Source organism: Nanorana parkeri, unplaced genomic scaffold (genome assembly GCF_000935625.1).
Source record: "Nanorana parkeri isolate BGI_ZX_2015 unplaced genomic scaffold, ASM93562v1 scaffold74, whole genome shotgun sequence".
Taxonomy (NCBI): domain Eukaryota; kingdom Metazoa; phylum Chordata; class Amphibia; order Anura; family Dicroglossidae; genus Nanorana; species Nanorana parkeri.
Genome location: NW_017306342.1, coordinates 590160 through 606247, shown reverse-complemented (window position 1 = coordinate 606247; position 16088 = coordinate 590160). Strand labels below are relative to the sequence as shown.

The following is a 16088-nucleotide window of genomic DNA, read 5'->3' as shown; positions in this document are numbered from 1 at the left end:
TATTGTTAAACAAAATCTGAAGTACCAATACATAAACTGTACAATAAAACAGACAATAAAGTGTCAAAGTCTGCCAGTAAAACACCTGCACACTCAGAGTATGGAAACATGGGGTAAAGGGATCAGTGGTGGTGGGGATGAACACAAGTTAAGGGACTGGGGGATTTTTTTTAGTTATATATGTAAGAATTGTTGGCTTGATATAAATAATATTGATGTGTGTTATTTAAAAAAAAAATGTGTCTGTGCAGAGTTTAAAATTACATTTGTACATGGCTACAGCCATATTTGCTCATTATTTACACAGGATTTGCAGTGCTACCAATGGTTGAGATTCACTGCTCATAATGCAACTGTGTAAGTCAGCTGCCACTTTAAAAACAATACTCAAATTGGGGGATTTAGCAGAACTGGAGCAGACAAAATCTTGACCAGTTGCCTATGGCAACCAATCAGCTTCTCTTTTAAGTTTGTTCAGTTAAGATTTGAAAATGAAACCGAGAAGCTGATTGGTTGCCATGGACGTCTGCTCCAGTTTGGATGAATCCCCCTCATTGTGTGGTCAATATCTTATGTTAACATTTGTTAAAGAAAACAATGTCTACCTCAGCCAGCAACACTACACAGCACATCTGGGTATAGGGGGCTATGTAACATCTCCCCCCCCATAAAAGTCACTTCCTTGGTCATGTGCTCGGCCTGGGCAGTTAATTGTGGAGACACTGTCACTTTGGGCAAGGAGATGGTGTATCTTTAAGCAAGGATTTCATGAAGTTGTGTCAAGTACAGAGCTCCCTCTAGTGGTTAGTCTACAGTAACAGAAATATGAAAGCAAGCTTCTGAAAATGTTAAATTGCTTTAAACAAAACCTGTGCTTTGCCCATGCATGGCAAAGCTTCAAATTTGCTTTAATGCTGGCTTTCCCAGCAGAACACACTTGCCTTTTTTGTTCTTGATTTTGTTTTTGGTATTACTATTTTCAGCCTTTAGTGCACCATTTCTATTTCTGCACATGAAGGTATAATTGATTTAGGTAACTAGGAGAATAATCTTTTTACTGATTATGCTTTAATTATGAATCGAGAAGTCTGTTTCTCACTGATTAAACTCCCAGCCCCCCTCCCTTACTTTTCCACCCCTTCTTTGAGCATATAAAGAAGTACTTAAAGGGTATCTGTGGTCAAAAACTAAAAATAAATATGTATTTCTATATTGAAATTCTCTAAGTTCTATCCTACTCCTAATAACCAAATATAATATGTTTAGGAACCTTTTAAAGATGCCGATAGGATGTACTTTCTCAATGCAGTCACACAGTTTCACTCAGGCCTATAAATATGCACACCCTTATGTCACAACTCACAGAGCCTACCCTCTGAACTACAACTCAACATCTGAACAATGTAACATCATCATTTTTTGCTGGGAGCAATGCACGATGGGTAATTTAGTCTTAAGAAATCAAGATTGCATCACATCAAGCAGCAGGGAAAGAGACACAAAGCACACTGGGAATCCAGGAAGTTGTGGAAAGTGATGGGCAGACAAAAGGCAGCACTCACTACATAAAAGAGTTTTTGTTTTTTTTGTTCAAATACACTTTGATTGCATTATCAAAAACAACTCTAGTATGTATTCCTATTACAATGCTCATGTTATAACATATGCGAGGACGTTACAACTCCTTTCTTTAATCTTGGGGACACTTTACATTTTGAATCCTTTAAGTTTTTCCTTACTGATTCTGTTTTTGGACATACTCGCCTTCCTTTTATTCCCCTGCACTTCTGATCAGCCACTTGAAGTGAGGAAAGGAAGCCCAGTATAAGCTCTGAGACTCTCTATTGAGTTCACACAGCGCTGAGGATCTGTCTGCCTGTCCTCATGGGACAAGGCCAAACACCAGAATAGATTTGCTTTTAAAGTAGTCTGCAGTAGTAACTAGAAAAAGATGTATTTCCTAGAAACCTGCTACCTTTTAAACTCTGTTACTCTTTCCTTTACAGAGCAAAGGGAAGAAACCTTTATTTGTGCAGCTCATATTGGATAACATTTGGAGTTTGTATGATGCTATCATGAAGAGGTCAGTGAAAGTTTCCAGCAGAAAAAAGTGTGTGTATGTTATTGTATCTTCTTGTATAACTGTTGTATTTGCTCTTTTCTTTTAGGGAGAAAGAGAAAATAGACAAAATAGTTCAATCGCTGGGTTTGAAAATCAACCCTCGTGAATCGCGGCACAGTGATCCGAAAGTCCACGTGAACGCAATCTACAGTCAGTGGCTTCCCGTTTCTCAGGCAGTGCTATGTATCCTCTTTTGAGCTACATGTCATCAGCAGAGGACACTTCTTTTGGTGACATGTGATAAGAGCAACAGAATCTTCAGAATTCACAGATATTGTTTAATGTGGAGAAATGTAGCCAGTATGTCGTATGTCGTGAATTATTAATAATGCAACTTGTTCTGAAAACTTGAAACGTCACGAAGAGGAAGCGACAAATGCTGTTAGCACCTCGTATTCTTAGGTAGACTTCTCCTGTGCCACTAGAGCCATTGACAATAACCTTTGAATGGGGGACTCTTACCACAACATCTTTGTAATACATGTGCCTCAGCAACCAATAGAGAGATAGCCCAGGCCCTATCTGTGCCTCTGCTGGCTCTCTGACCCTAATTTACGTCCTGCTCATTTTTATCTGCCCCCCTTTAGGGATGTTTCTACCTAGTTGCCCCAATCCCCACTTCTGTCAAGTAGCAGAAAATTCCACTCGATGTTGTAACCTCAGCTTGAAACTCTGGAGAGGCCTGCAAAGGATCAGATGCTTTATATTGAAAATTCAGCTGTAGGTTCGGGTTGCAGCTTTTGGGAGTTCAGCACAAAGGGTCAACACCGGCAGGTGACATTTTTTGAATGTGCTCTCTGGTGTTTGCTCTTTAATGATCATTATTAAATCTTCATGATCATTATTACAATAATAGTCCAGTTATGACATTCCACAGGCGGAGTGGAGGGGGAGAGAGGTGAGTGCTGACCGTCTTGGGACCGAGGATCAGGTGAGTATTTCTTTTTTATTTCAGACATAGACATATTGAGCACTTTACCCTTTTGGGTGTAGCCCACAATAATGTAGCCTTTTATCTACAATAATAGTCCAGTTATGACTTTTGATACCTTTTGACCAGAGACTCTACAGAGCAACGCTCTGTAATTAACTGTTAAATCAGAACCCGTCGTTGGAGAAACCCATGTATTATTTTATACGCATTGCCAAGACCCCCTGGAATTGTAATATAAACAGTGGAAACTCCTCTTGCAGCCCCTTTATTATGCTGAACTTAGTAACTGCAGTGATCTCTTCCACAGCCCAGGGCAAATTAAACAGATTTCTCTGCACTATGGCTCTGCTTTATGTGTGCTTATTTAACATCCATGGTGCAGACTGGTCCATGCCAGCTACAAGTGCGTACATCATTTGAATTGGAATATCTTGGCTGCCGCTCCAACCAACAAAGGTTAGACACATTTTCGCTCTATATTTGGCACAGTGGATTTTCCGCACTTATCTAGAAAATGAATGATAGAAGTCTGTGTTAACAGCTGGTGTTATTAAAATATAAATTCTCTGCCACTAAATCCTAGCAGCACGCCAATCCACAGTCTGGATGAGAGTGTAGCTACTGCCAGGCCGTTTCCATAATTAAACAGTTACTTTCTTTGGGTTAATTCTTGACTACACAAACACTTTTTATGAATTTCTGTTGGTCCTGTAAGACAACTTTATTTTATTTGTTTTGGCTGGCAGCTCCTTGTGTCAGGATGTATTTGGGGACCAGTTCATAATGTTTAAAGCAGATGTTGTTAGCCTTTGTTGAAATGACTTGCTTTATTTGCCCTTGACCAGATATTTTTAAGCTATGGTGTGCAGTAAGCTTCCCAGCCCCCTAGACATCTCCGCAGAAAGAGTGGAAAAGCTCCTGTGTCCAGTCTCTCGGCGCTTTGATTCTCTGCCCCCCCAGACACAACAGCTTAAAGATGGTGAGTGGATACATTTTCCTGTTGGACCAAAAATGCTCTTCTATTTTAATCCCTGTATAGATGTATCTAGATGTTGAATGGGTAATGGTTACAACATAAAAAGAAACACCGGGGTTTTCGAGAGATATGAGAGATCACACCTGGGGGACCATTGGGCTAGAGATATGAGAGATCACACCTGGGGGACCATTGGGCTAGATATATGAGAGATCACACCTGGGGGACCATTGAGCTAGTTACTCACGACTGTTTTGCAAATGGGTAATGGTTGCACATGGTCAATGGCTTCTGTGTGGGGTCCGTAGCATAAAAGTAAGCTATCTGCCCTAGATTCTAAGGAAACATTGCCCCCCTGTGGTTGGTTTGCTATCCTACAGAAGCTGATTGTTCAGCCAGCTTTACTAAACAATAACCAAGGAAATGTTTATTTTTACTGTAGCTGCTTAGACTTATATAAAATGAATTTCTTTGCCTGTGATAACTGGTGTTCCCTTATCTGCTGGGCATTTTATAAGTTCTATTTGGGTGTGATTGCTGAATGAAAAAACACTACCTGGAATTCATACGTAATTATATAGATACTATTTTGAAATCTGTCTTGCTGTAGTGCAACAAATGGTGAACTTGCAGCAGATTCATGTCTGTTTCAGTAAGGTGTGTACAAATCTGTCTCAACTGACAGAACTGTCACAAGCGTCTATCTGGCCAAATGGTGGGGTTTTGCAAGGAGAGACTTGGAGAGTAATTGAAAACATTTCAAATATCCGTTCTAGAGGAACTTCAGAACAGAGGAACTTTGTCACAGAATTGTCTCAAGGGTGTAGCACTATAATAACATGTGGGACACAAGCGACAATTTACTCCATCATGGAAGAGGTCTTATTTATCACCTCTTTCCTTCTCATGGATATGGCAGTATTTCTTTATGAATTTGTTGCAACAGTAGCACCATACATTAAAAGTGCCGCAAATAAGAACCGCTTGAGATTGTCGCACGTGCCAGTATTAACAATGAAATATCTCAGGGTTTTTATGAATTTGGTGCAAGGCTTCCGCCTACATACACATCCCCAGAAATTTTCTGCTAATGCTTATTTGAATCACCCCCAAAATAACTTTAACATGAGGGTTGCTGTCTTCACTATGTCTTGTATAGGTGTTTTTCTGCTTTGGAAATTGCCTCTTTGCTACCGATGATAGTGCGTTTGCCTAATTTGTGACTAAATGTTTTCAATAGCCTCTTCTAAATGCTTGATAATAACGCATCCTAAAATGTATCTTGGGAAGTTACTTTGACTGTGAAAGTCTCCCACTGATGCTCAAGCCTGAGCTCAGCAGTATGCTACAGCAGAAGGAGAATTCATAAAACTGTCAAATAACAAAGCTGCCGTCGCAAAAAAATGGGTTATTATGTATATGTATGTATATTTGTGTACATGCCCATGTGTTTCTTGTTCTATTGAAGCTGTTTTAAATATCTTTGTAGGTTTATCCACTTGCCTTTTAATCTTTCTGATAGCTCACCAACGATTCCTGTTGAATTCAGACTTTCATGTTCCCGCTCAACCGAGCTGTGCATGTTTTACATGTTTTGGTCATCGAGCAGCTTCAATCTGGATTGTGATAAATATGCCAGCTCAGAGGTCAAATATAAAGTTGTCGCTTGAACAGAATACATTTTATAACAGCCTAGTTAAAAGAAAAAAAAAGACAAAACAAATATCCTTTTGCTTCTTACTACTTTCTCCCATTTAATGTTCTTTCACAGACCAGTAAGAAGCCAGGCAGGGAGTGTAAGACCTACAATGCAAGGAACCTTTTGCTCCTACTTTAATTATTCTGTGGCTTTGTACATCACCTCTCCTACTGCAGTTGATGCCGGTCTCCCTTTTGTGATGCTAATGTTTGTGGATCTGTGGCTTCTTCACCTCTCCTGCTGCCACTTGTTATCAGTTCAATTATTATTAGGTCATCAGTCATCAGGGGGATCATGTCTGACATGAGGAAGCAAAGCTCTGCTCATCTACCGAGATGGCTGCTACTGCTACACACAGATGCAGCATGGGACGAGACATGGTTACTTGGTCCTGGGAGAAAGACCAATTACAGCAAACCTGCCGGCAGTACTAATAACCAGTCTTTGGCCTTCTGCTTGTTTTTTTTTTTTAAAGTAAAGGTCCACTTTAATACATTTCAGCATTGCACTTGGAAATAACAAGTATAACCTGAAATTTATTTTCAAGAACACCTGTCCATTGGTGGTTTGTTTTATCTGTGAATATCTTGTTGATTTTATTGACTGTGGTTTCTACCAGAATTGGACTTGTCTTACAGGAGTGAGAGTTCCTTAGCTGTTGCAAATAATGTGTATTTCCTTTGGTTTCTGTTGCTGCTAGAACTCTTTGTTTTTACTACTTTGTGGTTCTTGGGTCAATAGATGAGAGGAAATCTTACCAGTGGGGACATAGGTGTATAGAAAAGGTATATCCTTACCCACTCTATCCAAAACAAACAAAAAAAAGTATTTTATGGACTACCATTTTTCAGGTTCTACCTTATTAAAGTGACACTAAACTCAGGAGTGCAGTGACTACTTTACAACACACACAGGGACAATGGGGAGCAGAAGTAACCACCCTCCAGAAGGAAGGACAGTGTCAGCACCAATTCAGAGATGATTTGAGGATCTACAGCCGAGTAATACACAAAAAAACCTAATAGGGTATTTGAATGCATTTTTAAGGTTTAACTGTTACTTTAAGCCATGCGTGCAATACTGTAGTAGAGCTGAGACCCAGGGTCTATGGGCCTGTTCACAGTTGCTCTCTTTTTATTACACTTCTGAGGCTTGATGCAGACATGGGCATCGTGAGTCCTTTCAGTTTTTAAGGAACGATTATTATTGGCTGTTAAGTAGCAGAAGATGCTGTGGCTTGCTTTTACCTCATACTGCTTATTGCTTGCCTGATCTAGCATATTATTGGTGACAAGGCCCTGTATATTGATGTGCGACATCCTGATGGCTTCACTGTTTGAATACCACAGTTCTACCTTAAAATCTACTTGATGTCTGGTAAATCACATGGACTGATTTTATACCCTGTTTCTAGGGTACGGGCTCATTTTTAGGAACAAGTGTTTAATTCAACATTAAACAGACCAGCAAATTCCACTATACAATAACCATACATTGGTTCACTCTTATTTCTTGTAAACAGTGCAGCTTATATTACAAATAGGGAACATTAAGAGATTGATTTGTTGCTCTCCATGTAAAGCTTCCTTTAATGTCTCAGTTGGGCAGTTATTGAAGTATTAAAGCTTTTCACTTAGGTTTTTAACTGAGCTGCACTGCCATATATCAGTCCAGTCTGTTGCTGTAATGCATAGGGCTCTTTTATTCCGAGCACATTGTAAAATATTACAGGTCTATATGTTAAATGTGCTAAACACAACCAGCTAAGCCTTTGTAAAGCAGGTTATAGGCCTCTTTCATTTTCCAACTATTTTACAAGCAAAAGCACCATACTTTCTGTGTTTTTATGTTCTTCTATTCCCTGTGTGGGTGAAATTGCTGAATTGTCAGGCTGACACAGATGACAATGTGTGAAAACAGATTTCTAAGAAGCTCAACCAAAACCGTTATTTATTTATTTTATAAAAATTCTTTATTCAGGACAAAAACCAAGTACAATATATAAACAAAAGAGCACATACAACCATATTGTTATCATGGAACATGGAAAAAATAGACAACTAACCTTGCTCAGTGAGCCTAGAGTCAGCTGTAAATAACCAGACCAAGTGTGTCTAAAAGCATTATTTATTTATTTTAATTCTTTATTTAGGACAAAAGTACAACATATCAACAGAAGAATGCATACAACCTTACTCTAACCATGCAATATTTGTTATATAAAACAACTAGACAGCTGTAAATAGCCAGACCAACTATAAGTGTGCATAAAACCTTTATTTTAACTATGGTATGTCCAACAGTTTAACCCTCCTTTTAAAATGGGACTATAGTAGCATAAAGCACTAATGCTGTGTTGGACACAAAATAGTAATAGAGGGGCTGAAATATTTGCCTTGTTTTCATTTTCCAAAATGTGACATTAATGGGAAACAATAATGTTGATTTTACCTTGTAAAAAAATCAAGAACCCTAATGCTAAATAATCGCAAAATATAACCATAAAAGATTGCCAACTCTAGATAATTACTAGCTTTAACCCCAGCTTGATGCCAGACTCGTGCCAAGACCTGAGTGTTAAAAATTCTGATCTGATAATTGTTGGCCTCTGCTGCTATTATACCAATATAAAGCATGCCAAATATTGTTTACTGATCTTAATGCAGATCTAAACCCTTAAAACAAATTACTATTATATAACACATCTTACTAATCCTTAAATGTGGTGACCTATATTAGTTTTTATTTTCAGTTTTTTTTTTTCTATCTTTCTTAAGACTTCCTGTCTTAGGGTGGTTCCACTCGTGCAACGGTGCCACTCTTGGACAGCAGCATTGTCGCCCTGTGGAGAAAGTAGCGTTAGATGGACTAGCAGGAGTTACATCTTAAAAATGCATTCAAGTACCTTAAGTTAGACTATTTTTATATTACTCAGCTTTAGATCGTCAAGTTATCTCTGAATTGGTGTTGACACTGTCCTTCCTTCTGGAGGGGGGCTACTTTTGTTCCCCATGGTACCTGTGTGTGTTGTAAAGTAGCCACCGCTCCAAGCACACTCCTGTGATGGACTACAATCTCACATTTAATTTGCTTATTTGTATTGAGCTTGTAGTCCATCACAGGACTGATCTTGGCGCAGTGACTACTTTACAACACATACAGGGACCATGGGGCACAAAAGTAGCCCCCTCCAGAAGGAAGGTCAGTGTCAGCACCAATTCAGAGATGATTGGATGATCTACAACCGAGTGATACACATATAAGATACATTTTTGTTAATGGTTAAGATATGCTTGAATGCATTTTTAAGATATTTTATTCCCGAGTTTAGTATCACTTTAATTATGTTGCTTCATGATGAATCTCAGGTTCCCTGCTTACCAGAATGTTCGTAAAATAAGGTAAAGACTAAGTAGCTGTTCTGCAATTATGGTGAAAGATAGCATGAAAATAAAGAATGTATGTAAACTGAATCTCTATGATCTAAAATAAGCTATAACATTGAAAGTAATTTCTAAAGTCATTTAGAAAATTTAACTGCGGCTTTTATTAAAATAATACCAGGTGATCTTGCCATGTTCAGACACTTCCTGTCATAGGGTAACAATAAGCACTACAAGTATCCCTTTTAAAGGAGAACTATGGGGTAAGTGTTTTTCCCCATAGTTCTATTAGGGGTAACGGGAGGACATAAACTAGCATCCTTCTGTGACCCAAAGCTCAGTATACCGTGAGCTAGAGCTCGCGGTATAGTGAGACCGCCGCAGCCTGGACGGATCCCGACATTGCTGTCGATATCCACCCATCTGCGTGATTGACAGCTGGCTCTGCCTATCTAGAGACAGAGCCAGCTGTACCCGCCCCCTCCCCCGTCCGTTCCGCCAGTCAGTGCTGGGGGTTTGGGGGGGGGGAGATCCCTGTAGGGAGCCGTGAGTGACAGTCACGGCTCTCTGCAGGGACATGATCGGGAAGTGAGTGAGCGGCGGTATGTGTTCGCTCGCTTCCCAATCTATTGAGCCGACGTGTGACAGTTTCATTGTCACACGTCGGCTCGAACTATGAGGTTGGGTGAAAGTCACTCACCTCATAGTTCTCCTTTAATGCACTTTATGCAGGCATGTCCAGTGTTGTCACCATCAGGAAACTGATCCTGAGAAGTGGTATGCTGAAATGCAGCATGTATGTATTTACCCACATGGCTTTTCCCCACAGTTCTCCTGAGGGTAATGGGAGGACACAAACTAGCGTCCTCCCATCACCCAAAGCTCAGTATACCGTGAGCTACAGCTCACGGTATACTGAGAAGCCACAGCCAGAACGGATCCCGACAATTATGTCGGGATCCATCCAGCTGCGTGAGTGACAGCTGGCTCTGCCTATCTAGAGGCAGAGCCAGCTGTACCCGCCCCCTCCCCCGTCCGTTCCGCCAGTCAGCGCTGGAGGATCGGACAGGGGAGGGGGGAATCCAGTCACTCCCCCGTCACGGCTCTCTGCCGTGACAGGATCGAGAAGTGAGCGAGCGCCGGTATGTGTTCGCTCACTTCCCGATCTACTGAGCCGACCTGTGACATTTTCATTGTCACAGGTCGGCTAGAACTATGAGGTGAGTGTAAATCACTCACCTCATAGTTCTCCTTTAAGTTAAAATTACATTTCTAGTCAGGAGATCTAGAGATATTGGTAGCTGATGTCATATGGAAATTTGTCTCCTTAAATTACATGCATTACATACGTAGACCCCTTTCTTACATAGTAGAGATACTCTAGTACCATAACTTACTATTACTACTCCTTGACTACAGATACCACAGACCATTCTTTCATCTGTGTAGCAGTCACTTCAAAAAACTTCTGGGTGTTACGTACATGTACTCAACTTCCCACCTGCCAACACCAACACCACCACTTTGATACAGTGCTTGGTGCATGCGTCACTGGGCCTAGGTGCTGTCACATGTGGGAGTACTTGGCACTTTTAGAAAACCAATATCAACATAGATCTTTGTGGTGGCTGAAGGAGTTCAGAGCGGCAGGCAGGAGTGCTAATGGCAAATTATGTATGGCCTTAGAAGGTACCTGCTGTGCACTGACAAGATATATTTGTGAATAAAGTGACAAGTGTGCTTTCAAGGACTAAAATTAAGGAAAAGCAGGCATCATTTAAAACACACTAATCTGGTTCAATCAAATTGGTAATTCTGAGTTACAATACACCATTACAGCAATAAATCATCTACTTTTACAGGAAGTGTTGATTTGTATCCTTTTTGGCCATTGAAAAATTATATGTAAATAAAGGTACTTCTGTTCAGATTTCAGCTTTAATTGCCCTTGGCACCCCAAGAGTTTAAATAGCAGGTAATCACATATGCCAATAAGAGCCTGCAAATCCTTCTTTACTAAATAAAATTCTCAGTTTACAATTTTGATAAAGTTCTCAGAGAATCCCCTCCTGTGAATGTTTAAATCACGAGGAACTAAAGGTGGCCTAGTATCCAACTTTACACACAAAACTGGGGAAGTTCCCTTTAGCAATTATGACCAAGTGGCAAGCATGCATGCTCTCTATCACTGATCATAAGAGGGATGATATTTGTTCCTCACATCAGACTGTTTCCCCATCTGTGAATAATACATATATTCAGCTTTATATTGTTCACCAAGTTTATTAATCTTTTCAGTGACTTCATAAAATGGGCAATGTCCTCATATCTAATTGTTTGTATGGTGACTTTATTTACTTGCTCTTTCATTGTCCTGTAATGGAAACAAGTAATTGCCATATTTCATCTATACTATGACTTTTGGTTCTTTTTACACCAGAGGTGTGCATCTTTGGCAGTTTTGATGAGGAGAAATGGCCCAGGTACAACAGAATATGTTTGGAGGTCAATCATCCTTAAAATGATTGACCTCTACAGGGGTGTGGAAATTTAAAAAAAAAATACTTGTGCAAGGACTAAAGCGGGGTCCTGATCTACTTGTCCCTCATGCAAATCTACTTGTCCTGATACAAAAAAAGAAAAAAATTTAACCATAACCGTATTTAGCAATGCCAAGAAGAGCTTGTCGTTGGTCAATGCCGTCAGATGACTGCGCTGACCAACGAGTGCTTGAATTTTGAGAGCGAAATTCAGATTACAATGGCACAGGTACAGATAGTACACCCATACTGGCGGATGGGAAGGACCGTTCCGTGAAAGGTAAGTATAGCCGGGGGGATGGTGTCTGGACCAGATTTGTGCGGGTAATTCAATTTTTCCAAATTACTTGGGAAAGTGAATTTACCGTTTGGGGCGGGTGCAGACTTGGGCGAGGCCGTGTACGGTTGCCTCGCTGCCTCATTGATTTCAATGGGGTTACATCCGCGTGGTAATCTCGGAATGTTTTCAATCGCGATTATGTGCATTTGCACGGGCGTTATTGCGGCGGGAAACTGCGCAATCTACCTTGTACGACTGGGTGCTGTTAGACAATAATTGCACTGCCAGCGTGATCGGCGGTGGTGTGAGATTCTGTGACTGCCCGGCCATTCACACGGTTTTGTGCACGATTGCCGCGTGGTAATGGATCGCCCACTCCACTCACACAATGCCCCATGCATGCGTTTATGCGCATGCAGATGAAAGGGATTGGTTTTAATTTTTTAGATTTGATTTAACTTTTTTTTTTGCTTTGTAATATTTTTTTTTCATTTTTTTTTTTTTTTTTACGTTATCACCTTTTTTTTCTTCTATTTTTATGTTTTTACATTTTAATTATTTTTTCAATTTTATGTTTACATTTTTAAGTGTTATATATTTTATTTTGTACTTGACTTTATTGCTGTCACACAAGGGTAACAAGCCCTTGTGCGATAGCTTTTGGAGGTGACAGATTCTAGCACAGCTCTGTGCTATTTCTCCTGTGACAGGAAGGCTGCATTCCTGTGTCACTGCACACATGGAGCAGAGTAGAGAACCGTTCTCTGCCTTGCTCTGTGCTCTGGAACCTAATTTGCCAAGACTACGGCAAAAAGGAAGCCCAGGTGGAGAGACAGGCAGCCGGGAGCAGTACACGGCCGGCCGGCCGCTGGAGATAGAGAGAGGGGGGAGGAGAAGCGTGATTCAGGCAGGCTACGAGTTATTTTTGGACGGCTGCACAGCCGTTTAAAATCAGGCATACAAAGCGGCTCCCACACTACATTTAGCAGTGCTGCTTGCCCGCAGCCAGGCTAAATGTAGAAAAAAACTGCCTGTCCCGGGCGTCGGGCGATAGGAATTCCACACCCCTGCCTCTAAATGGATGCAACCTGTGGCACCTATGATTCCCCAATAGTTGACCATGGCGAACCATGTCATTCCCTACAACAAAAAAAACGTATTTATCAACATAGGAATTGTCCACATAAACATCAAAAAATGTTGGGAATTTGAAAGGCATCTAGTCCCACCACCAACTTATCCACATGATCAGGGAGGGTGTGAACTGCTGGGGTCCCTTGCATTGCCATATGACCATAGATAGTTATGTGATATGAGTAACTTCTCTGGAGTTGACATTGTGAAATAGAGACAAGTTGTAAAGTTTCATTGTTTATTATCTCTCTGGAAAGTGTCAATATAATATCTTGTCGGGGCCCTGTCGCACCATATCCAGTGTGTTCGAGCCCGGAACGCACTGAATTGCACAGATCAAGCCGGGTCGCATTCTGGGGGAGGAGGGGTCGTGGCGGTGCCGTTGTTTTCAATGGCACCACAGTGCAATTGCCTGCACTGGAACGCGAGGTACAGGAATGCCCTCTGTTCCGGTGCAGTGCGATCGGGAAAAAATGCTACATGCACAATTTTTTCCCAATCGCACTGCACCGGAACAGAGGGCATTCCTTTACCTCGCGTTCCGGTGCGGGCCCCCTCCCGCCCCAGAACGCGGCCTGGCTTGATCTATGATCCAGTGCGTTCTGTGTTCTAAGCGTGACAGAACGCACTGGATATGGTGTGATGTCACTTCTGCATTCACAGAACGGACGGAGATCAGCAAGGAGCTGATGTGCTCGTTCTATATGTGCTCGTTCGTTGGTGCCGCGAACGAGCACATATAGGCGATCGGCGGGCTATGGACCCGCTGATCGCCTATATGTGAAACACCCGGTACCGGGTGTTCGCATTGGACGGGTCTTTTCTGCCCGTGCGTGCCCGCTAGGGGGCGCGCGCGAGCAGAAAAAAATTGCCGTCTGGAGACGGCAACCCGCAGATGCTGCAGTGCCGTCCGTCCGTTTTTTTACTACGGGCGGACGGCAAGAGGTTAATAAGGGACTTCTGATACGCCTAGTAAAGTTATAGTTTGCTGACCATCAAAAATACTCCGTTAAGCCTTTAACGATCGCTCCTTCACAGTATGCATCCAAGCAAATCAGTGATTGCACGCTATTCACTACTGGCACATTTAAAAAAAAATGAAAACCTCCTGTTATTACATGAAATGAAACATAATAAAAAACAAATTCCCAAAGCCACAGACATTTTCCATATTCCTTCATATTTGTACATTCACTATTCATTTATATTGGACTTTTCATATAGTATATAAATGGGTATTTATTAGGGATGCACCGGAATTTGCCATCTTTTGGCTGAAATTGCGGTGCATTCCTGGTTTCTCTCCTCCCCACTGGGTGCTGCTCTGTGTCCCCCTCTGACACAGCGCAGCGTCGAGAAACTGTCACAGGAGGCCGAGCGGTGTGAGCAGCCGATGGGTCACAAGAGGCCGGGCTCTCCTCCTGCCCCACTCAGCCTCCTGTGACAGATCAGGAGAGAGATGTGTGGGTGATAACAGCTGTGAGCGCTGTCACCAGAGGCTGAGCTCTCCTCCCACACCACCCAACTCTTCCTCCTGTGACGGATCAGGAGAGCAGAGGTGTGGGGGCAAAGACAGCTGTCACAGGAGGCCAGGCTGGCGGTGCGGTGGAGGAGTCGGCTGTCACAGGAGACTGAGCTCTCAACTCGCTCAGCCTCCTGTAACAGTGAGTCAGGATGGAGAGCGGGTACAAGCACTCAGCGATCAGTGATCGCTGAGTGTTTGTAAATCGTTGAGGACATAGTATGTTTACTGTGACTACAATTATGAATGGATGGGAAGTGATCTACATCACCTCCTGTTCATTCATGATTGTGGACATGGTAAACATACTATGTCTACAATGTGTGAATGAACAGGAACACTCAATATAGACAGGGGATGCAGAAAAGGAGATTGAGGACTCTGTGTCCTCAATCTCTTTTTCTGTTTTAAAAGGGAAATATCAGGGATCTGTTTAGACCCCTAATATTTCCCCCAACAGTAAAGTTAAAAAATAAAAATATTTAATAAAAATAAATAACTATAAAAAAATTGAAAAGTTTATAAAAAATAAATAAAAATACAATATTTGAAAAGGTTAGAAAACATATTTTTTCTGGTTTCGGCTTGACTTTTTATTTACGGTTTTCACTGACTGGCGGAACGGACGGGGGAGGGAGCGGGTACAGCTGACTCTGCCTCTAGATAGGCAGAGCCTGCTGTCAGTCACGCAGCTGGGCGGATCTAGACATAATTGTCGGCATCCGCTTCAGCTGCGGCGTCTTAGTATACCGCGAGCTACAGCTCGCTGTATACTGAGCCTAGGGTGACTGGAGGACACTAGTTTGTGTCCTACCATTACCCTAAGGAGAACTATGGGGAAAAGCCTTAACCCCATAGTTCTCCTTTAAACACAAGAAAAGTTCTCCAGGCACCTAGAGCCAATTTCATATATCAGTGCCCACATAATCACTGCTAGTTTAAAAAAGCAAAATGCTACTGAGATGCTCCGATACCAGTTTGTATTGCTCAATATATTTATAACCATCTCCTCATAGAATGCATCGGTTATGAATAAGGCTGCAACTACTGATTATCTTTATAATCGATTAATTGGCTGATTATTTTTTCGATTAATCTAATAAAAAAAAAAAAAATACCATCCTTAATTTAAAATAAAATACTCAAATGCAGTGTTACAAACATAAAGTTTACTTCAGAATAAAGCTGCTTGCACAATTTTTAGCAATCGCACTGCACTGGAATGCATGGCATCACAGTACCGTATGTTCCAGTGCAGGCAATCGGAGAGACTCTTGGAATTCGTTGTCGTTTGCTCCAGAATGATACGGAGCACGGCAATGTGATCCAGCAGCTTGGCCACTATGGAAATATAGAGAAAAATGTAAATTTAAAGAATGTGAAAGAAAATATGAAGTTCTAAATATAATGAATGTTATCATTTTGTACTGACCACATACAATTTTTAGTATACAGTGTTTTTTTTTTTTTTTTTTAACTACTAGGGCCCACCCCCTTC

The 16088-nt window shown here is 41.3% G+C and overlaps 1 protein-coding gene across 1 annotated transcript in view; it reads left to right on the top strand.

The window, feature by feature from the left end:
* Positions 1 to 16088, top strand: part of EFL1 (elongation factor like GTPase 1) — a 266637-nt gene that overhangs the window by 27273 nt on the left and 223276 nt on the right. The window contains exons 9-11 of the mRNA XM_018576711.1: positions 2007 to 2083; positions 2169 to 2305; positions 3913 to 4035. Of these exons, the coding sequence (XP_018432213.1) occupies positions 2007 to 2083; positions 2169 to 2305; positions 3913 to 4035 (337 nt within the window). The remainder of the gene's footprint in view (positions 1 to 2006; positions 2084 to 2168; positions 2306 to 3912; positions 4036 to 16088) is intronic.